Consider the following 21,582-nt stretch of genomic DNA (forward strand, 5'->3'; position numbering starts at 1 on the left):
GAGATCAAAAGCAGAAAAGCGAAGAGGGGAGACAGGGAGCCACATTTGAAAAGGGGCAATTTTCTTTGGAATTTTGGTACATTTTAATTCCTTTTTACAAATGGAAACAAAGTGACATTTTCAAGAATTCTGAATAGACGCTGTCAGCCATTGGAACAAAACACCTGCAGGAAGAGATACTGGGAGGCAGGGAGCTCTATCTTAGAGAGGCACCCAGTTCTTTGGGATATGAGCGCCAATCTCTGCAGAAGTTGACCCCAGGACTCCCCTAGCATGAGTGCTGGCGTCAGTGCTTCCCCGCAGGCCTGCCTTCTAGGCAACCATGTGGTCTCTTCCTCATCAGTAGCCCTCCGCAGAGGCATGCTCCCTGAGATGCCCCTCCCCCTCTTTCTGACATCCACTCTGGGCCTGTGGTTCTCTTGCTGGGAGTATTGATACCTCTATTGTCACTTCCTGGGAGGCCTTCTCTTCACACAGGAAACCACCTTCCTGAGAGCAGAGAGCAGCCTAGAATAAGCCTATCATGAACACTGTTGTCAAGACCACGTAAAAAACTCACCAAAGCCTTATCCCAGTCCTGGCTCCTTTTGGAATAGATAATTCTCCCTTTTTCTCTCTGGCCAGGACTGATAATGATAATAATAATGAACACTTAGGTAGTGTTTAGTGCTAGACACTTTACATTTTAATCTACACAGTGTCCCAAATTCATTTCACAGATGAGGAAACCAATGGGGCACAGATAAGCTTGCCTGAAGTCACAGCTATGAAGAACAGAGCCAGAATTCACACTCAGCCTGGCTCCAGAGACCATGTTCCTAACCACTAGACTAGACTAATCAGCCTGCTCCAGGGGCTCGGCCTCTGCCCTCAGTGGCAGCACTCTATTTGAGGTCTGCAGCCATCTGCAGGGGATTTGATTTTCCTCCCCCTTTAGGGAAAGCAAGTCTGGGGTCACTGTGGCTCCTTTGCCCTCTCCTAAGTTTGCATGGCAGCCAGTTTTCATTTTGTGTCGTTTTATTTTCCATAGGCCACATTTATCATATTTAATAACCAAATGTTATTTGGTTATTGGTTATTTTGTAAAATTCTTCACATGAATAACATTAGAAAAATAGTCTTTGTTAGCGTCCATGTCCTGGTTTGGTATTTGGACAAATTGTGGAGGTGTGGCCAGAGAGTATATTCTGGAGTTGGACAAATCTATCCAAATCTAGACTCTACTATTGATTGGCAACATGTCTTTCTTTTTTTTAATTCCTTCGTTTCATGGTTTTCAATGTATTCAAGTAATGCCTATACAAGCTTGATATAGCACATTAAATAATGCACGCGAAATACCTGTACAAGTGAAATAATACAAGATGCATGAAGGTGAAGCTACTCGTCTCCTCCTTCAGTCCTGTCCCTCTCAATCAGCATTAGCCACATTCTCCAGGGCAGCCTGCTGAGCCTCCACATGGTTGTTTTCCTGTCTATAACAGGAGGCGAACGCCCTGTGATGTATGTAATGGGTGCTCTTTCAGTGGTAGTCATTGTTATGAGGAGGGAACACATGTGCATTAGGGCTGCAGTAAGTTGCATTTTTGCCATGGGAAGAGAAATTCTCCACCTTTCCCATCAGTTTCTCTTTGCTTCTCCATCTTGCAGCCTCTGGCACAGCCCAGAGTCCAGTGGTATCCGGCAGAGGCAGTGCTGTGCAGCTCTGAGCTGGGCCCTTAAGGGGAAGAGGGAGTACCTCCAGCAATATTCAGGGTGGATGTGGGTTCCAGGGCTTCTGATCCTGGGGCTGGGCTTGTCTGAGATTCACAGGAGGTTAGAGAACTAAGGAGGAAGGGGAGAAGGCTTTAACCCACCCCTCTGCTGTCTCTCTCTGGAGGAAACCTCAGGCAGCTCTGTGTACTTCCCCCTCTGCACACACACCTCTTCCTGCCTTCTCTACCCTGACACCAAGGTCTCTCCCCAGCCCTGGTGGCATCGTGCCTGGGTTGCTAATAATAGAGAAGGGTGAATCTGCCAGGCAGTGAATCAGAAGGCTGTCCCAGCTCTGTTCTTCTGCCCTGATCCTGGCAAATTCTTGTGGGCTGATTCGGTAAATATCCTTGTGAGCAGAATAAGTCTTTGTGTGTTCTGGAAACTCCTGCTGTCCCTGGGGGTAACACCCTCTTGGAAGGATGATGGGGATGCCTTTGGCCTCAAGATCTTAGGACGGCGTTTCAAATTGCTCCAGGCTTCCAAGCTAGCCTGGGCTCTGGGAGGAGGGTTTGCAGGTTTGGAGAAGGAGCTGCTTCCCAGGTGCTCAGGGGATGGAAGTGAGAATAGGGAGGGTGTGGAGGGTACAAAGAGACTGTTTAGTTCTTGCATAAAAGACAACACAATGTGGTCCTTCCAGTTCTTTTTAGAGCTCAAAAGGTGAAATAAGAATAAAGAACAGCGATCTGCAGTTTTCCTATTATCCAAAAGCCTACTACCCAATTCAGTGGATTGTTTTGGCAACTTGCTTGGATAAACTTATTTAGAAATTATTTCAGAATTCCTCCAGGCAGTTACCCTACGTCCTTTTTAAGTCAAGGTGTGGTATAAGTCCATTAACGAATTAAAATACTTCCAGATTTCTGTGTTATTCTCAAGGCACTTTTGCTAGATAACAATACCTCGCACTTGGACGGTGTTTTGTGGTTTGCAAAGCACTTTCACATCTGTTTTCTCACTTGGTTGCCATAATAACCCTGGGAGCCGGGAAGGGCATGTCTTGTTATTATCCCTATTTTGCAGATGAGGAAGCCAAGGTTTTTAGAAGGTTGGGTGGCCTAGTCAAGGTCACACCGGTAGGGGAATTGGGGGGATGGAGGAAACTAGAGCTGTTTTTCCTTAACCATCTTGCCTCTCACTGAGATGAAACAGCAGGATGGTTCCTGGGACCCAAGATCCCTTTGAACGCTTGGATTAAAATAATTTATGAGTTCTTTGTGAGTGTGTGTGGACCTGCTGGTAGTGGCTTTTCTTCATTAGAATTTGCATGCAAGATTGACACTAAGATGGCTGACTTTCACCATCCCAAACCAACCCTGTTTTTGCACCGTGCTGTAGTGGTATGAATTACCTTGCAGGTAATTGTGGCTTAGGTGACGGTACACAAAAGGCATCATACAGCAGCCAGATGTTCATTTTACTAAATGGAAAATATGACTCAGAACACGGGCCAATCTGAGCCTCCAAGCAGGCAAATTAGCCATTGAGGATGAAGTCTTCACCTCTGGAGAGGAGAGAATGTGGGAGCACAGAGCCCAGAGTCAAGTGATTTGGTTGAGATCCCCCCACTTCGGTTATTTAGACTTGCTTATACTCCTCTGACCAGACTATGGGATCTTCTACAGAAATTCTACAGAAGTGTGGGCAGAATTACAAGTAAGGTGGGTTGAGGAAGTGCACAGGTGGAAGTGTAGCCGAGAGGATGCGTTTGAGGAGCAAGAGGCTGGGACTCAAGAAAGCTTTATGCAGACTCAAATCTTACAGTGATAACAAGCATTTGCGTAGCACATATGAGTTTCATCCTATGAAGGATTCCATAGGATTCTCACAGCAGCCCAGGGATGTGAGCAGAGCAGTAAACAATATCCCTGTTTTATAGAGGAAGTAGAAATCGAGAAGCAGGAAGGTTGGGTAATTTGCCCAAAGTTCCACCACTAGTAAATCGCAGAACTGGGACTAAAGCCCAGGTCTTCCGACCCTCACTGGGCCCAGCGTTCTTTCCAATGTGTCATCCTGCCGTTTTCCCCTTCCTTCCTCCTCCCCACAGCTCCTTGCAAGTTCAGCCTGCTGGAGGTAAGGGAAGTGATCATGAGAGTTTTTCCAGTGCTGAGACGTTCTGGAAAAAACATGGACCTGTATCTGTGTCCTGATCTGTGCTTCGTGATTGGACTGTCTTGACACTCGTCTCAGGACTCTGGGGAGTGCTTGTGCAAGTGTTTCCCAGTGTGGCCGGCTTCTTGAACGCTGCTAATGGAAAGTTGTAAGAGTTCCATTTTCCTGTTTCAAGCGAGCATTTCCCCCTTGGGGTTATAGCAACCACTTCCTCCTCAGCACCCGGTGGGTCGTGGTAAACACCAGTTACAGCAGAGTATCCCCTTCTGACAACCTCATTGGTTCCTTTTTTTTTTTTTTTTTTGCCTGTAAGCACATACACACAGAGTTCTGAAGGCTAGGTCTCCTTTCCTTCTGGTTTAGAGTTTTCAGAGTACCCTGCTGTGGCCTTGGAAACAGAAAACCCACACAGAGGTCAAACGCAGTTCTCGTGGAGTCACCTTGTCATCCTGCTTTGTTTTGGAAGGAACTGGGTCGGAGGCAGCACAGTAGGACTACAGCATCTTTAACCCTTGGTAGGATGGCTGGATCCGCTGAACGCTTGTGGGTAAACAGGAAGCTCACAGCCTCAGTGGATCATTAAGGGTGATACAGAATAGACACGAAAATCTTAAGTGGGATGGGAGCAGAGCAGGACTTGGTGGGTAGATAGTGAGGAAAAGGAGGCAAATAGGGATGGTGAAGAAATCGAAAGGGAATGGGGGATACAAGGAAAGGGTCAGGAAAGGGTGAGTAAAAGGTTTAAAGAGAGGTGCTAATTTTAGATACTTAAAAATATTTTAAGTATCTAAAACTTGTGGCTGGGTGTGGTGGCTCACTCCTTTAATCCCAGCACTTTGGGAGGCCAAGGCGGGCAGATCACCTGAGGTCAGGAGTTCGAGACCAGCCTGGCCAACATAGTGAAACCCCGTCTCCAACTAAAAATACAAAAATTAGGCCAGGCACAGTGGCTCACGCCTGTAATTCCAGCACTTTGGGAGGCTGAGGCGGGTGGATCACGAGGTCAGGAGTTCAAAACCAGCCTGGCCAAGATGGTGAAACCCCATCTCTACTAAAACTACAAAAATCAGCCAAGTGTGGTGGCAGGTGCCTGTAATCCCAGCTACTCGGAGGCTGAGGCAGGAGATTGGTTTGAACCTGGGAGTTGGAGGTTGCAGTGAGCCGAGATGGCGCCACTGCACTCCAGCCTGGGCAACAGTGAGACTCTGTCTCAAAAAAAATGTGTATATATAAATACTTAAAAAATATTTGTAATTGCTGGTTTGGGGTTACTAGAATCTCTCTGAATCTGTCTCAGTTTTTCTTACAGCTTTTAAAATCCATGGAACTCTATCACCAGGAGATGATTGTGGTATGGAGCTGATCACCCCGGAGTTAGTGGGGTGGCAACTGAGATCGGGGGGAAATGGAGCAGTTTGAGGATATATGGGCCGTGAAAACCTCCCAGCTCTGCCCCCAGCCATGCCATGAAAGTCATGGGGAAGAAAGGCCCCCATTTGTGTGTTTGTGTTATTAAATAGAACAGTAACAGAGCAGGTCTCTGAGCCTGCCTGGCAGAAATCTTTCTGTAGCAGGAGTGTCCTGCAACTCTCTGGTGGATTTGCAAAACAGTACAGATAGAAAAACTTAAATGGGAAACAAGCTTGTCTTGTCCTACTTTGTGGAGATAGATAATAAAGCCGAAAGGCCAAGAAGTGTAAATATATAGCATATATCTAATGTATATGGTATATGTACATATCAATCTATAGCTATACAATAGCTACACTATTTATCTATGTTTATACGATGACTCTAGGCTTCAGAAGACCTGTCAAAGATTTCCATACATCTAGAGAATTTAGAAGGATCCCTTTATAGGTGAGAGTTGAGACTTTTTGGCTGCAGGTTGGGATTTGGTGGACTAGTTCCTGGTACCACCACCTAGTTGCCGTGATTATCTTTAGACTAACCAAGGCCCTTGTGTTAGCCTTCCTTAAATCATCCCCACCCCTAAGCAAGACAGCACCTATAACTTCACAGTTTCTCCAGTTCATCCCTGTTTTATTTTATTTATTGTTTTTTGAGACAGGGTCATGCTCTGTCACCCAGGCTGGAGTGCAGTGGCACGAACATGGCAGCCTCTACCCCTGTGTTCAAGCAATCCTCCTGCCTCGGCCTCCCGAGTAGCTGGGACCACAGGTGCGCGCCACCACACCTGGCTAATTTTTGTGTTTTTTATAGAGACAAGGGGTCTCATCATGTTGCCCAGGCTGGTCTTGAACTCCTGGCCTCAAGCAGTCCTCCTGCCTCAGCCTCCCAAAGTGTTGGGATTACAGGCATGAGCTACTGCATCCGGCCCATCCCTGTTTAAATGGGAATATCCAGAAGATTGTCCTTGTCATACACTCGGTGCAGTTTAGAGTGTCTTCACCACTTGTGAGAAACAGGATTCTGGTTGGGAAGCGCCATCATTCAGAGTGTGGCAGGTTTTTGCTTTGTTAATTACTGGAATTGGGGTACAGAAGCCAAATGCAGGTTCTCCACCTGGGACCTTCTTCCTGTTTGTCTGCCCACTTCACTCCTGTCTTAGCAGCTGCAGCCTGAAATAGTGAGATGGCTACATTGCCTGATCAAATCTGGGATTTATGTAGTGATAACATCTCCCAGGAGATAGATTTCTTCGCCCTACCCCAGTGCTTCCCACACATGCCCATGGACCAGCTCTTTATCTCTGGCATGAAGATTCCTCCCACTTCCCTGTTGCTGAGATCCTTAGGCCTTCAGAGGGCAATTCTTTCAGCAGGGATTGCAGCTCCAGGTTAGAGTGGGAGTGAGAAGAAGCCATGTGCCTCACACCGAAAGACAGCCATGGTCTTGTCGACCTAATATCTGAGCCAAGGTGGAGGACAGCGGCCCAGGACACACTTCCAAGTTGCCTTGGGGAGTGCTGTGTTTGGCCTTTGTTACAAGTAGGTTTTCAAAGGCAAAAGGAACAAGGAAGTGGGCTGATACAAAGTTGTTTGACAGGAATCCTCCCTGGTTTACAGAGATAACATTGGATAGTGATTGCTCTACACTGTTGAACTATGGAGTACAAGTGATGGTGTCCAGCATATGTCATTTTATGGCTACTTAGCATCAGTTAATCTTGAGCCCACATAGCAAGTGGCTTCAAGAGGTGATTATTTAGCTCAGGCGGGAAGTGAGACGTGATCGCTGTCACACGCTGTCACATCTGGGTTTGATAATTAAAGGGGGCTTGGATTCTCAGATAAAAAATTTTTCTTTCTCAGTCTAAAATGGAGAGTTTCTAAAAAAATCCATCTTCCTCTCTCACTTGGACAATTACAGCAGCTTCAAAATGGATCTTTCTTGTTTTCACCCTTTCTCGCCTGCTTTCTGTTCCCCAGGTGTACACACAGAAGCAGCGTGAGCCTTTTAGAACATAAGCCAGACTATGACACTCCTCACCCAAAACCCTCCAGCAGCTTCCTATCTCACTGACATAAAATCCGAAGTCCTAAGAACAGCCTAAAAAACTCTGCAAGAACTGACCTCATATGTGATATATTCTCCTCTTTGTTTACTCTGTTCCAGCCACTTTGCTGTTCCTGCTGGCCTTTGAAGCTGCCCACACGCCTGTCTCAAAGCCTGTGCACTTGGCCGCTCCCTCTGTCTGCAGTGCCGTACCCTCCGCCTGTGTATGGCTCAGCCCCTCACTTCCTGCAGAAAGACCATGGCCAGCTAAGCCAGCACACCCCTCTCCCCGCCTCCCTGGGGTCTCCCTTTTCCCCTACCTGGCTTTATTTATCTTCAGGATGCTCATAGCTGCCTGATGCAATATGTCTTTATTTGTTTATCATCTGCCTGTCCCCACTTAGAATGTAAGCTGTTTTAAGGATAGGGACTTCGTTGTGTTCACTGCTAAATCACCTGCGGCTAGAACAGTGGCACATCTGTAAATATTTGTCCAACAGTGAATGCATGTGTGCATGCATGCATGAATCCATTAGCAACAGCATTTATTGGGTTCTTTTACTTGGCATCACGTTTGCAGCAAGGAGTACAAAGATGGATACCACGGTCCCTGCCCTCAGGGGTTCACTCCTTTGATCTGTTCTTTGTGGAAGGGTTTCCCACATCAGTCTCTTTTCTGATCCTGTTCTTACCCATGTTGTTTGAATATTGGGAAGGCCCCTCCACCCTAGGAGTCTAGCTGCTGTCTGTCATCCAAATGGTCCTACACTAATGTTCCTGGGCTTCTAGAGATCCTTGGGGTCTTCACGGAGCAGTCAACCCATTCAGGGAACAGTTTTCAGTCCTGAGCTCACAGAACCTACAGGAAGAAAGCCCTATTTCTCCCTTAGCTGAAGGGACATTTTGGAGAGTGCTGTGTTCTCAGATCAAATATAGGAAGGAGCACTGAAGGTGTAAGATATGGTAGCAGTTGCTTTATGTTACTTGTTTATTTGGTGTTCTGTATACTTTTTACATTGTAAAAGCAAACTAACCAGGCTACAGAAATTTCGAAAATAAAGAAAAAGAACGGGTATCATCATAACCCTACGATCATAATGATGAAACAGCTTGATTCTATGCATTATTAATTAATTGGTTAATTTGTATTCTACCTTATTCAAAAGATTTGTGGATACTTACAAATATGCATGTAGTGCAATAGAATATAATAACTGAGAGATGAGAGCAAAGGGTTAAATTGTTTATCAAAGCCAGTATAAAGTTCATATGCAGAAATGCGTATTAGTACAACTACTCTTATAAATTGGTATATTTCTTCTTAGCCTAAGTCTGTATATTTTCCGTAGCTAATTCTGCTCCCCGCCCCTTAATCTTATAGCAACATTGTCCACGTTTCTTTCTTAACCCTTATAGTTAAGGACTGAACGATCCATCCCAAGGATGTGCCTCTAATGTGTTTAATCATCCTCTATTGTTGGAAGTTGGGCTATTTTCACTACTATTGTTATCAGAAACAATGGCATAATTAACATCTTTGTGCATGTAACTTTTTCCGTTTTTTGGAGTATTTCCTTAAGTAGATTTCCAGAGGTAAAATAAATAACTGAAAGGTTGAAACATTTTTATGGCCCTTGCAGCATATTCCTGGGCTGCTTTCCCAAAAGGTCATGTGTCTTGGGGATGCCTTCCAGCAGTGGGTTGGCATGTATCACACCTTACTCTCCTCCTCACCAACACTAGGGTTCACTATTTAATTTATTTATTTTTTTTTTTTGCGGCGGAGCTTGGTGGCTCACGCCTGTAATCCCAGCATTTTGGGAGGGCGAGACAGGCGGATCACTTGAGGTCAGGGGTTCGAGACCAGCTGAGGCAAATAGTGAAACCCCATCTCTACTAAAAATACAAAAATTAGCCAGGCAGGGTGGCGTGCATCTTCTAGTCCAGGCTACTCAGGAGGTTGAGGCAGGAGAATTGCTTGACTCCTGGAGGCGGAGGTTGCAGTGAGCTGGGATTGTGCCACTGCACTCCAGCCTGGGCGACAGTGCGAGACAACGTCTCAGAAAAACAAAAACAAGAAAACAAACATTTTTTTTTTTGTTGCTAATAGGCAAACATATATTATTATTTCATTATATGTATGTTGAATTATATGTGTGTTGCCAGGTTGTCTACTGGCACCTGAGATTGTTTTTACCCATTTGTTTGAGTTCTTTGTATATAAAACTTAACCCTTCAATCATACTTTATTTTGTAAAATATTTTCTCCAGTTTATTTGACTTCTGCTTTGGTTTGCAGGTGTCTTTGCTTTTGATACTTTGAGTTTTCACGTTTTGGATAGTCATAGTTCTTGGTAATTTTCTCTGTTATTTACCTAGAGACAGTAGTCCAAGTTCATTAGCCTGGCAGTTGAGGCCTGTGGCGATGTTGGCTTTGTTATTCCAGAAGACTCACCTTCTGTTCTCTTAGGACCTTCTTGTTGGGAAGCTGAATCAGTGCTGCATCTAGCATATTTTACACCAGGAGTACTTTTTTTTTTTTTTTTTTTTGAGACAGAGTTTTGCTCTTGTTGCCCAGGCTAGAATTCAATGGCGCGATCTCCGCTCACTGCAACCTCCGCCTCCTGGGTTCAAGCAATTCTCCAGCCTCAGCCCAGGGGCCCCCCACCACGACCGGCTAATTTTTGTATTTTTAGTAGAGACGGAGTTTCACCATGTTGGCCAGGCTAGTCTCGAACTCCTGACCTCAGGTGATCCACCCGCCTCGGCCTCCCAAAGTGTTGGGATTACAGGCATGAGCCACCATGCCCAGCTCAGGAGTAGATTTTTTAAAATACTCCCCTCTTCTATAGTAACAAAATTATTTCAATAATTAAGAAATAAATAATGATGATGATGATAATGGCCAGAAAATAATTTCAGACAGTTAAACATTTCTATTATTGAATTTTGTGTATATGATGCCAGCAATAAAAAAAGGGGGGCAGGGAGTAATGAATTTAATGACGCTAATGCTTATTTTGAAAAAAAGGAAAGGTTACACTTTCATAGTGGTCTGTAGCAGTAATGAATAAAAACTATAGTTTCTGGTTTTGAGTCTTCTGTAAATTGATCAGACTTCGTAAATACTGATCTTTGCCTATTCATCATGATCAATAGACAAAGCCGCATTTGTTGGTCTATCTTCCCTCAAAGCTGGTCGCAGAGCACTTTTTATTCCTGTTAATTTTGAAAAATTTCTTTTGGTTGAAACAGCAGATATACAAATAGGATAAATCTTAAACATAAAATTTGGCAGAAATTCACAACAATCCCATTTCACAGTAAATTCCAGACATTGCAACAAAGTCCTGTTCTTCAGTTCTTCAGGATTGATTAACATCTCATTGTTGAAAAGTCAGAAACATAAATAGAAACTCCCAAGTGGTCTGGTAGAATGAGAGGATGGAATAGCCCAGGTTCTTTTTCTTTGTCTTTACAATGACTATGCTTCCAGCCTTTATTTTTGGTCTGGTCTTCAAGCTTAGGAACACATCGTACCACAGGACTCGGGGGACGAGCCACCCCAAATTGAGTGCCACTGATACCGAATCCTGTGAACTCGCTCTTGAAACATGGGTAGCTGAGTCCACGGGTGTCAGGGGCTGGCTTTGCAACTATTAATATGAGTTATTTGAATTAACTTCCATAGAGAATGTAATGTTTATGAAAAGGTAATTAGTCTGTGTGAATTTGAAGCTTACATATATTATTAAAAGTCAAGAATAATGCAGCAATTGTTTAGAATTAGACAAAAGGTTGTTGGGGGAGGTGTTGGATTATGTTTAAATCAGAATCGCCAGCTCATGGTCATGGTAAAAAGCCCATCAGTTTCAGTATTGTTTTAAATTCCTTACAGACAATTTTCCCTCTTTTTGCCTCCCTCTGGGCCAAACTGCTCCGTGCCAGGCCCTTAGTGCTGAGCTGAGCCGAGCTGAGCCAAGCTGTTGGCTGTGCTGTTGGCTGTGCTGTTGGTGCTTTTTTGCTTCTAGGCTTTTGCTTATGCTTTTCTCAATCCTGAAATACCAACCTCCACTTCGCGTGTGTGTGCGCGCACACACACACACACACACACACATTTTCCTCATCTTTTTAAGACTTAGCTTAAATGTCACCTTTTCCATGAAGCTTCCTTAATTTTTTCCCTTTTTCTCCCAAAGTAATAGCTTCCTCTTCTGAATTCCTGTAGCCCTATCCCAGATCTGCAGGAGAAAGCACTCACAGCTGTGCCCAGTGCATCCAGGGACAGCACTGATGTCAGAAAATTTGGGTGGTCTGATTGGACAAAGGAGTCCAGGAGCCAGCCCAGGTTACCTGCCTGGGTCCTGGTTCCAGAGCTCCTCTTGTTTGCCTCTCTCCCTGATGGGCTGGCCCTGGTTGTGGGACCTCACTGAGTCTGGATGCTGCTGCCTCTGGTTCTTGGCCTCTGGGTGTGAGGCAACCCTTACTTAACTTACCTTTCTGCTTCAGAAACCCCACCCTTAAGCCAGACCCCACAATAAGGGCTAGGCATTCTGAGCACTCTTCCGCTTTCTCAACCAGACTCTTGGGTCTTGGCGGGGTTCCCACATGCTTATGTTAGCCTATATTTATCGATTCCCAACTCTGGGAAAGCAGTGTGCCAGGTAGGGCCTAGGGGTTCAGCAATGAACTGGCCATTTCCAATCCTTAAGGAATGCTCACTCTAGTGGGGGTAACACTCATGTCATCACCAGATCACGTGAATGTGCTCTCAGCAGAGAAGCAGATGCATGTGTGAGGTATAGGAGAGAAGTGATTAGCCTTTTTGAGTGCATTGGGCAAAAAGTGCAAAGAGGAGGTGATAATTGCGCATGGTAAAGAATGAAGAAGAGTTCTCTCGGTAGGTTAGGGGAAGGGTCTTCCAGCCAGAGGGGCCAGCACAAAAGGTTCAGGAGCATGAAGCAGTGTGGTGTGTGTTGGCAAACACAACCAGATCAGTTTTGCAACAGCCCAGGGAGTGAAGGGACGCATTGGTGGGGAGAGGCGAGAGCCCTTGAGAGTCCATGTGTGGTCTGTGGTCTTTGTCCTGCAGGCTTTAGGGAAGCCACAGAAGGTTTAAAGCAGGGGAGGGACATGATGAAATTGGCATGATCAGACTGATGTTTTAGAAAGGTCTGCAAGGCTGATGAGTGGAGAGTGGGTTGCAGGAAGGCACACCCAAGGCAGGACAGGCTGTTGTGATCCTGGAGAGATAGGAAGAGCAAGGGGTGCTAGCCGTAGGGAGAGTTGTCAGGGTGGTAAATTAGGAACTTTAATGATTGACTGGCTGTTTTGGCAGCCCTGTTCCAGAATCTCCTTAGCTGTCCCTGAGGGTAGATCTTAGGGTCTCCCATGGAATTTGTGATCCTCATATGTTCAGCATGGTCCCATTAGATCTGTGGGGTCAGTGTGCTGGGGCATGACGCTGCACATGCTCTATCTGCCCAGAGCCCCTGGAGCCCCTGGACACCAGGGAGCCATGTCCGTCACATATGATGCCTTGGTAAGGAGCTGGTAAGAAGCAAGATGACCTCTTGCTCCTGAGAGCAGCAAGCACTTACAGCTTCTCCCTCTGAGTGCATCTGGCTTGATGGGAGCTGGCAGACCTTGCTGAGTCTTGCCCTGATTGGGTGGCCTGAGTCATTGCTGCCACGACAGGCACCAGATCCCACCGTGCCATGTGCTCCCTTCTGGTATCACAGCTGCTCGCTCTCCACATGTGGCCTTAAGGAGGGCTTTGGGGCAGATACAGGACTGATGCCTTTATCATTTAAACCTCTCTTTATCTTCTGAGAAGCCCATTTGTAGCCCTCTGCGGTCATGTCTGTCATTTCTTTCATTTTTAGGCAGGCTGGTGGGGAAGACCGCAGATGGCCAGGAGCTTTTGGGTCACCCCTCAAAATGCAGTTGGCCGCTACACTGTGAAATCCCCAGAGGCCACAGTGCCCTGTGATTTACTCCTAGCATTTTAAGTGTTGAGTTTCATTGCCAGGATGCTAGGCTTCCTCCTGGCCCCACCACAGGTGCTTCCGTGAGTGTCTCCTCGCCTCACCTGGGCTGGGCCGTGGCTGCAAGTCCCAAACACCAACCATCCCCGGTTCTAAATTGTGTTCTAACTAATTAGAGGCAGAGGTTGGTCAGAGTCAGGTACTGCTCAGCCACGACCACAGTGATGTTCCGCTTCTCTGGGTGGGGAGGTGGTACCGCAGGCAGGGCCAGGTTGGTGGGGCTGGGTGGTTTAGAAATCCTGGCTTCCATCTCAGCCCCCGCCAGTGACCACCGAGGTAGCTTTTGTGTGATCTGTCGTTTCCTCCGCTACTCATCTCCTCAGAGAGGCCCGCTTTGTCTTGGTGTTCTATTTCATCTTTTAGACACATCTTACCTGCATGGTGTGTGTTCAGGTTTTCAAGCATGTCCCGTGTTTTCCTACCTAGTCCTCCCTACAGTTTTGGGGATGAGGCCTTGCTGTGCATTTTCATTTCTGTTTGCAGAGGGAGAAACAGCAGCTCAGCAAAGTAGGTGACTTGCCCGCGTTGACACGGCCAGTGAGTAGACTACAGTGGAGGTCTTTGGCTTTCCTCAGCACTTTCCCCTTTGTCTCTAAATCCAGCGGCTCAAACTCAAATGCCACCAGGGGCCGGGCAGGTGACCTGTGTCAGCGGGACCCAGTGACAGGGGAAGAGAAGGTCCCATCTTAAGTGGCTGCTGCTCAGCTCCAGGCAGGGGCCACTGTCCGGGATTACAGGCCCAGGATTTCAAAGAGAAGTTGGGAATTCGGATTTTTGTGTGGAATCTGATTTTTAAATGTTAGCAACTAATTTAGAAAAAAATATGTAGCCAAACAAGGTGAGTCTGCTGGCCTCTGCCCTATATCACCTGGCTGCTAGTCACTCACCCACGGCCTTTCCTCCTGACTCAGGTTTACAGGGAGCCTCTGCTGGCTGGCTATCCTGTTAAGGGAAAGGGGGAAAGGAAAGGGAAGAGGAAACAGTTCTAGGAGCTTCTGGTCCATTTGCGTCGTGCTGGCCACACACTGTGTAAATAGCTCAGCTGCCCACATTCCCAAGGCAAATACTTTCCATGCGCCTCTTTGGCCACCTTGAATCCCAGGGCTCTTTGGCAGTCTATCGGCTCGCTTCCTTTTCCGAAGATTCAAATGACGACTGCCTGAAAATATTTTCTTCAGCTGGGTTTTTCCTTGGTGACTTCACTCCGAGACAGATGTGCCCTAATAATAGCATTGAAAGTTAAGGGGAATAAGTCAGCCAGCTGGTTCTGTTCCCTAGAAATGATGTTAACAGTTCCTAAATGTGAGCTCTCCCCAGAGACCTTGGAGGGGCTGAGCCTGCAAGAGGGCCGTGGTCATTGTGAGAGTCTGGAGTCCTTCTCCCTGGGACAGAGTCCCCAAGGCTCTCCCCTCGTCCCACCAGGATACGTGTACTGCCCGGCACACAGCAGATGGACATTGCAAAGGAGGTTTGCTCTCTTTGGAGATGGTCAGGGGCTCTCGTTCAGCTCCTGCCTCCTGAGCCTAGAGGCCCCAAGCTTAGTGAGACCTAAATCCTGACTGCACAAAGCAGACCATTCCTCTAAGTGCCTCTCTCGTGCCTGTGTTCAGGCTCACTGACTGGAAGGACTCCCAGAAGTCATTTAAGCCAGTTCTTCAGCCTCTATCATTCCAGAATACATTTTTCAGATAACCGGCTTGCATTCCCTCAATAATGTTTCATTTCCTCTAACTCAGTAGGAAGGAGATGAAACAAGTCTAAGAGAACCAGGAGCCTTCTGTAAGCTGTGCAGGCAAGAGAGTGACTTTTGTGGGGGCCAAGCTTTAAGATCTTTTAGATAGAAAACTGGACCAGCCTCTGCGGATGTCGATGCTCTGTTTCTTGGTTTTGCTTCTCTGTAAATCTGAGGGAGAAGACAGGAAGGACCTGGGGTGCAGCCCTTCTTTGCCTGTCTCATAGGAGATCCTCACCTAACTTTGTGAAAACCCATGCTGTCTGTAATGATCCCAAAAGCTGCTGCAAAAGACCTCAATATAAAAGACATGTTAACCTGGACGTGGTCGCTCACGCCTGTAATCCCAGCACTTTGAGAGGCCGTGGGGGGTGGATCACTTCTTTGGTCACCTGAAGTCCAGGACTTCAAGACCAGCCTGGGTAACATGGCAAAACCCCATCTCTACCAAAAAATACAAAAATTATTCAGGCATGGTGGTATATGCATATAGTCCCAGCTACTAGGGAGGCTGAGGCAGGAGGATTGCTGGGTTGCTTGAGCCCAGAAAGTTAAGGCTGTAGTGAGCCGTGATTGCGCCACTGACTCCACTCCAGCCTGGGTGACAGAACAAGACCCTGTCTCATGAAAAAAAAAGAAAAGAAAGAAATGTTGAATCATTGTAGCCTAAAGCAAGAAGTGAAGGAAACAGTTTCAGGGTGTCCCTGCTCCCGGTGGGCGGGAGAACCTGGCTGCAGTAGGGCGTGCAGGCTTCCAGGGTAGGAGTTTGGGCAAGACCCCAAGGTCTGCCCCGATTGGGACACAAACCTAGGAGCGCACCTTTGCCCCTGTTTGCTGCTCTGGGAATAGGAGGCGAGACTGGTGCCTGCCTTTCTGGGGCCCTGGGAGGCTCCTGTCACGTGGGGAAAGTGCTAAGTAAGCACCCACTGCCACTAGCAGGGCCTGGTTGACAGAGATGCACGGGGAAGGGCGATGAGTCAATCTGTTTATGAAAATCACACATATCGTCACACATACCGTCAAGATGACCCGGGGGACAGCTGAGCCCTGAGAGCTGATGAGTCTTGCTCATACTTGGGGGTTCTCTGGTGTCCCTTTTTGGCAACCCGTTTCCTGTGCTTCCAGAGGTCTGCACGTGAACAGATGCATGACTGCTGAACCGAGACACAGGGTCTCTACCCTGAACAGCTCTGGTCAGGAGAGGGAAGCTGGGTGACTCATAGCAGAATTCAGAGCTGCACATTAGCCACTGCTGGGGCAGGGCTGCAGACGCTTCTTTGGAAAGCAGCTTGGGGTTTCTGGTTCTCTCTGCGAGTCTGCATTCTCACTCGCTGAGTGCCATTTAGCCACAGGCACATCAGCATAATCTGTCAGAAATATGAATTGCACCAGTGTAGCTTGATAACTGCTTATAAGCCGTCATGTGGTATTCAAGTCCTCCCTCAAAAGTTTCCTTGTTGGAAATTCCTTAAGTGGGAGTTCCCAAAACTCTGGCTTTGGAGTTAGACCAGGATGACCCTCTTAACCAAATCTCTTACAAGGTCTTTTTTGCATTCCCAGAAACTAATTAAAAGGCAGTATTTTGTCCATTAATGTTCTTGGCCTAGAGAGGTAAACTTTTAGCAATTGGAGGTTGAGGAAATCTTGTCCCTTCTACTATATCCAGTAGTATCCTAAGGTTTTAAAATGTATAACCTGAAGTTTTTTTCAATCTCAGGAATCTCTGAAAAAGTACCAGGGGTTACTAAAGAGCTGTTCACACAGAAGTAAGTGTGTTTCCTTTAGCAGGGCTGTGCCTGGGAGAGCTTTGGGGAGAGAAGATGGCATTTTAGATTCTTGAACTTTCTGCAGAAAACTTCCTTTTAGATTCCTGGCTTTGTAAATGTCATCCTCCAGCATGGGATGAAGAAGTCTGTTTCCACTTGTGGCCACCTGGCAGAGCTGCCTGTGTCCCTGTTGCTCAGCTCAGTCTCCCGGGGAACAGGCAGAGTTACTTATTTCAGATCCCAGGTCCCTGGGGGAGGCTTGGGTGGGGGGATTTTCAGGAAACACGAGAGCCTCTAGTGGCTCTCCTGCCAGGCTGCCTCATCGTCCGTGCACTCCCTCTCACACCCGACTAGAAAGTAGCTCCTGGGCATTTTGGAGTTCCAGAAAGACTCTGTTTCTGTCAAGGAATAGGACTTTTCATTGGGGATCCACTTCCTCCTGGCTATGGCCTACACCTTCTGCCCTTTCCTTGTGGAAAGGCGGGATTCAAGGCTGGGATTAGGGATAGAAGAGGAGGTGATCAGACCCTACTGCTAACATCTGCTGGGCTCACCCAGAGCTGTTTCCCATACAGTTCATCCGATCCATAGGCTCTTGACCTTGAGGGGGTCAGACCAGACAGTATACGTGAGAGGTATGCAATATGTATCTGCCTCTGTTGAGTGCTCTTGTGTATGTACCAGGCACTGCACACAGAGAATTTAATTTAACCCTGAAAACAATTCTTTAGGATACGTGGTATTTCCATTTTATAGATGAGGAAACTGAAGCTCAGAGAGGTTTGGTAACTTGCCTAGTGCCACCAGCCAGGAGTGGCAGGATCTAAATCTCAGTTTATCTGGCTATAATGTTACCTGTTCCACATGACAGGAAATGAGGCAGCCCAGCAGAGTGATGAAGAGCTTGGATCCGCAGCCAGCCTGCCTGACTACACATGTACAGAACCTTGGGCAAGTTGTCTCATGACTCTGTGCCTCAGTGTTCCCATCTGTGAAGTGGGACAGTGACAGCACCTCTGTGATGGGTTGAGAGACTCTTATCACACACACATAGCAAATACTCAGCCCTGTGTCTGGCTCTGGTAAGCACACGAGCTATTTCTTGAACTGGCACTAGAACAGCTCGCATGCTATGGGCTGCACTCCTGCCCTGCCTTACCTCTCTGTGGGCTATAAAGGAAGGATTAAGCAACTCTAGCTCCCCAGACCAGGGAGCTGTTCCCAAGAAGGTGTGTTGGGGGTGGAGATGGGGCTGAGTCCCCTGGCTGGCGCCTCTGAGAGAGCGGCCCAAGATGGACTCTGCGGGTGCTCGGAGGTTCCAGAACTTCAGTGCCAATTGTCTGCCGATCAGTGAAGGCCTTTGGTAAATTTCCACCCTCTGTAACTTGGCCTTGTTGTTTTGCATTTACCAAAGTAAAAATAAAATCTCTGGGGAGGAGTGGATGAGCGCAGGGCGGGAGAGGATCTGCTGCGTGTTGCAGGGGTGGCCCTTAACCAGCTGGGCAGAGCCCAGGCGCCCTTTCCCAGAGGAAAGGCTGAGCCCTTCTGTCCTCTGGGCTTTATCCATTAGGAAGTCAGCCTCGAAAGGCTGCCCACCCGCCTCGTGCTCTTCCCCAGCCCCCTTGGCCACTCCCTGTTTCCTCCTATTGTTGGTCCCCTCCTAGCCTCCAGGCCCAGCGGCCTTTGAGGCCTGGAGAGGCCCCTGGTGTGAGCTCTGCGAGGCCCCTGGTGTGAGCTCTGCGAGGCCTCTGTTCAGCACAGCACTTCCTGTGCCTTCTTCCTCTCTCGCCTCTCTCCTCTAGCCCTTCATTATTTTTAGTTCTTAAGAGGATGGAATCCAGGAGAGAGGAGGAGGGAAGAGCCAAGTTAATGACCTTCTCACCAGAGATGGAGCATTTGCTGGGCCCTGCCCAATAGGGAGGGTTAGGAACATTTCCATTTTGGGTGAAGGACACCTCGATTCTTGAGTAACCAAAAAAAGACTCTGGTTTAGCAAGATTGCAGGCCCCTTTGATGCCAGCTCCTATACAGTGTGGATGAGGGAAGGAGTGCGGACCTGAAAGAGTCACTAAGGAAGAGCATTCTTTGCTGGTGTCTCCAGTGTCCCTGGCTCCTGCAGGACACTGGGGATGCCCACAAAGAGATGTCCCCTGCCTGCCAGCAAGGGCATCACAGATTGAGGGATGGGAGAGTGAGCAAACAGTGACTAACCTGAGTGAAAGGTTGCCCTCCAAACCCTTGAGTGAAAAAGACCCCTGGGGCCTGGGGCCAGCCAGGCTGCCAGCCGTGGGGTCCTGGAGAGAAACCCAGGCAGACCAAACAGGAAATTCCCACAAATATGCCCCCTCTTGCTACTTGGAGAAGTCTCTAGAAAAATCCAGGTGTGAGCAGGTGAACATAAAGCAGTGTGAGCCTTGGTGTAGGTGTGCTTTATCTTCCAGGCCTGGGCCCTTAGCATGTGCTGGGTCCGCAGGGTCCTCTTATCAGCCAGATGCCGGGAGTATTGGATTCCTGCCGGCTGTCCAGCCTGGGGGACATAGAGAAGGTTAGGACAGATCCCCAGTTCCCCAGGAGCCTTCCTGCCACTGGGAGACATGGTATGGCACACAAGAATCACGAAGCACCCCAGCTTCCTTTCCCTTCCCTGCCCCACCTGCAGGTCTGCTGTGCAGGTGCCTTGCTGGGAAGCTCTCCCTCCTCCCTTCTGCATATCCACATCCTGCATCTCCCTCCAGCTTCAGGGAGGATTCCAGGAGTGGCGTGGGGCTAGAGTGGCCTGAGAGACTTCAGGGACAAGGTAGGGCCAGCTTGCAGATTCCAGGGCATCTGCTGGAAGGAGAGGTAGGATGTGGATACACAGAAGGGAGGAGGGAGAGCTTTCTGGGCAGAGCACCTGCACAGCAGACCTGGAGGTGGGGCAGGTATGGGATGGCTTGCCCTGACGGATTGGAGTGGGCACGCCAGAGAGTGAGTGTGGGGCCGTATCTGGGGGTGGCTCTGTATCCCAGAGGGACCCTGCTCCCTCTTATGGGTGGTCAGGGAGCCTTGGTGAGGCCCTGGGCTGCTCCTGGAGCCCTGTCCTTGCCGGCTGGGCCTTGGGCAACCTCCTTTGGCAGGGTTTAGGGCTTATGGTGGAAGAGGAAGAGTGGCCATGATGGAGGCCCCCTGGGTGCCAGTCTGGGTGCTGCCCTTGGCCTAGAAACTAGGCCTCTAGTTGCAACAGGAAGAAGGCAGCTAATCAGGAGACAGCTGGGCAGTCACTCAGGGTTTTCCTGGCTTTGGCCAGAATGTGCTGCTAGGGGTCGATTGACCATGGTGGCGTCCCTCAAAAAGAGTCAGCCAGGTTGGGAGCTCCAGCCTTCAGCCCGACCAGGTCTACGCACTGCAAACCAGGGACCTGGCAGCCCTCGCAGCCTGATTGGGTGTGGAGGGGACAGAGCGCTCACCTGGAGCTAGTTTAGCTAGCTAGTTCACTGAGCTGGTTCGTGTAGCCCCTGCAGGGGGTCCCGGTCTGCAGGGGCTGGTAAGGACCCATCATCCTCGTTCTCCTGCCCCAGGCCCAGCAATTGCTTCTGAAGGAGGGACTTCACCAACCCGACAGCGCTCAGTAATCCTACCCTACGCTCATGGGTTCCATAAAGGGCGGGGGAGAAGAACCTCGTGCCTGGTGAGCAGCGCTGTGGAGGATGTTCTGTGCCATCCAGCCTGCGGGAACATCACACGGTGGGTGGAGACGGGGGATGAAATAAAGCCTTACTCGGGTCTTTTCTGAAAGTGCTTTTGCATTTGGCATTTAGGGGGATTTTCTTGTTTGTTAAAGGGGGAAAGGCAGTTAGTGTTAAATCCAGACTTTTATTTTTAGCCGGAGCTACCTGTCCTGCCAAGTCCTTAGGCTTAATTTTTCCGATCCTTGGTGTCTTGGTTTTGAAAGCCCTTCCCCTCCTTCCCTCCCAGCTCCTTTTTGGCAGGGGCAGGTTTCGCTTTTGGCCCCAGCCAGGTTTCTAACCAGGGCTACAGGAGGGAGCTATTGAGCCAGGGGCCCCTACCTGCCTGGGCTTGTACCCAGCTGCCGCCAACCCAGCTGGGCCCTGCCAGGGGGAATACAATGAACAAAGTTGGCCACCGCCTCCACTCTGCAGCCTAGGAGAAGCACCAGGCTTTTCCCCAGTGAAGGAAATAATGATCACTAGGGAAACCCTAACTGCTTTTTTAGAAAGACCAAATGAAGAAGGAAGGATAAAAGGATTTTTTCCAAACATGGAAAACTCAATGACTCTCACTCAGACTTTTGCAAGAGCAAAACAAAGGCTTTGACACAGAACAAATTCTCCCCGGGCAGGGGCGTTCTTCATCCACTTTCGACGCTTTGTTAAATGTGCCTTCCCTGAGCGTGTGTCAGTAAGGATGTTCTGGGAACAAACTTGGAGGGAGGGGAGAGTAGGCCTTTGTTCAGGCCTCCCCCATCTGAAAGGTCACTCTTCTGACAAAGCCTTTGCTGTTTATGTGAGGCTATTTTATAAATAGGGGGGAAGCAGATAGCCCCAGGTCCGAGAGAGATGATGGGAGCCCAGTAATCCTGTTGGCTGAGACAAAATCCTTGGAATTAAGTGGCACAAACCTGGAAGCTGTGTGACCTTTTGCAAGTTACTAAACTCCTCTCAACATGTTTCATCATTTGCAAAATGGAGACAACAATATCAGTGTTGTGAGAGTT

General features: G+C 48.2%; 1 protein-coding gene across 3 annotated transcripts in view; it reads left to right on the plus strand.

Moving 5' to 3' along the window:
- The window catches only part of ITPKB (inositol-trisphosphate 3-kinase B), a 108,246-nt gene that overhangs the window by 60,011 nt on the left and 26,653 nt on the right, over positions 1-21,582 (plus strand). The window contains exon 2 of one of the 3 annotated variants that reach the window (XM_063791387.1): positions 7,444-8,421. The exons of the other annotated variants lie outside the window; for them this stretch is intronic. Coding sequence (XP_063647457.1) covers positions 7,444-7,674 — 231 coding nt within the window. The 3' untranslated portion in view covers positions 7,675-8,421. Of the gene's footprint in view, positions 1-7,443; positions 8,422-21,582 lie in introns of those variants that run through there. 3 annotated transcript variants of the gene reach the window in all.

The sequence above is a fragment of the Pan troglodytes genome, chromosome 1, assembly GCF_028858775.2.
Source record: "Pan troglodytes isolate AG18354 chromosome 1, NHGRI_mPanTro3-v2.0_pri, whole genome shotgun sequence".
Classification (NCBI taxonomy): Eukaryota; Metazoa; Chordata; class Mammalia; order Primates; family Hominidae; genus Pan; species Pan troglodytes.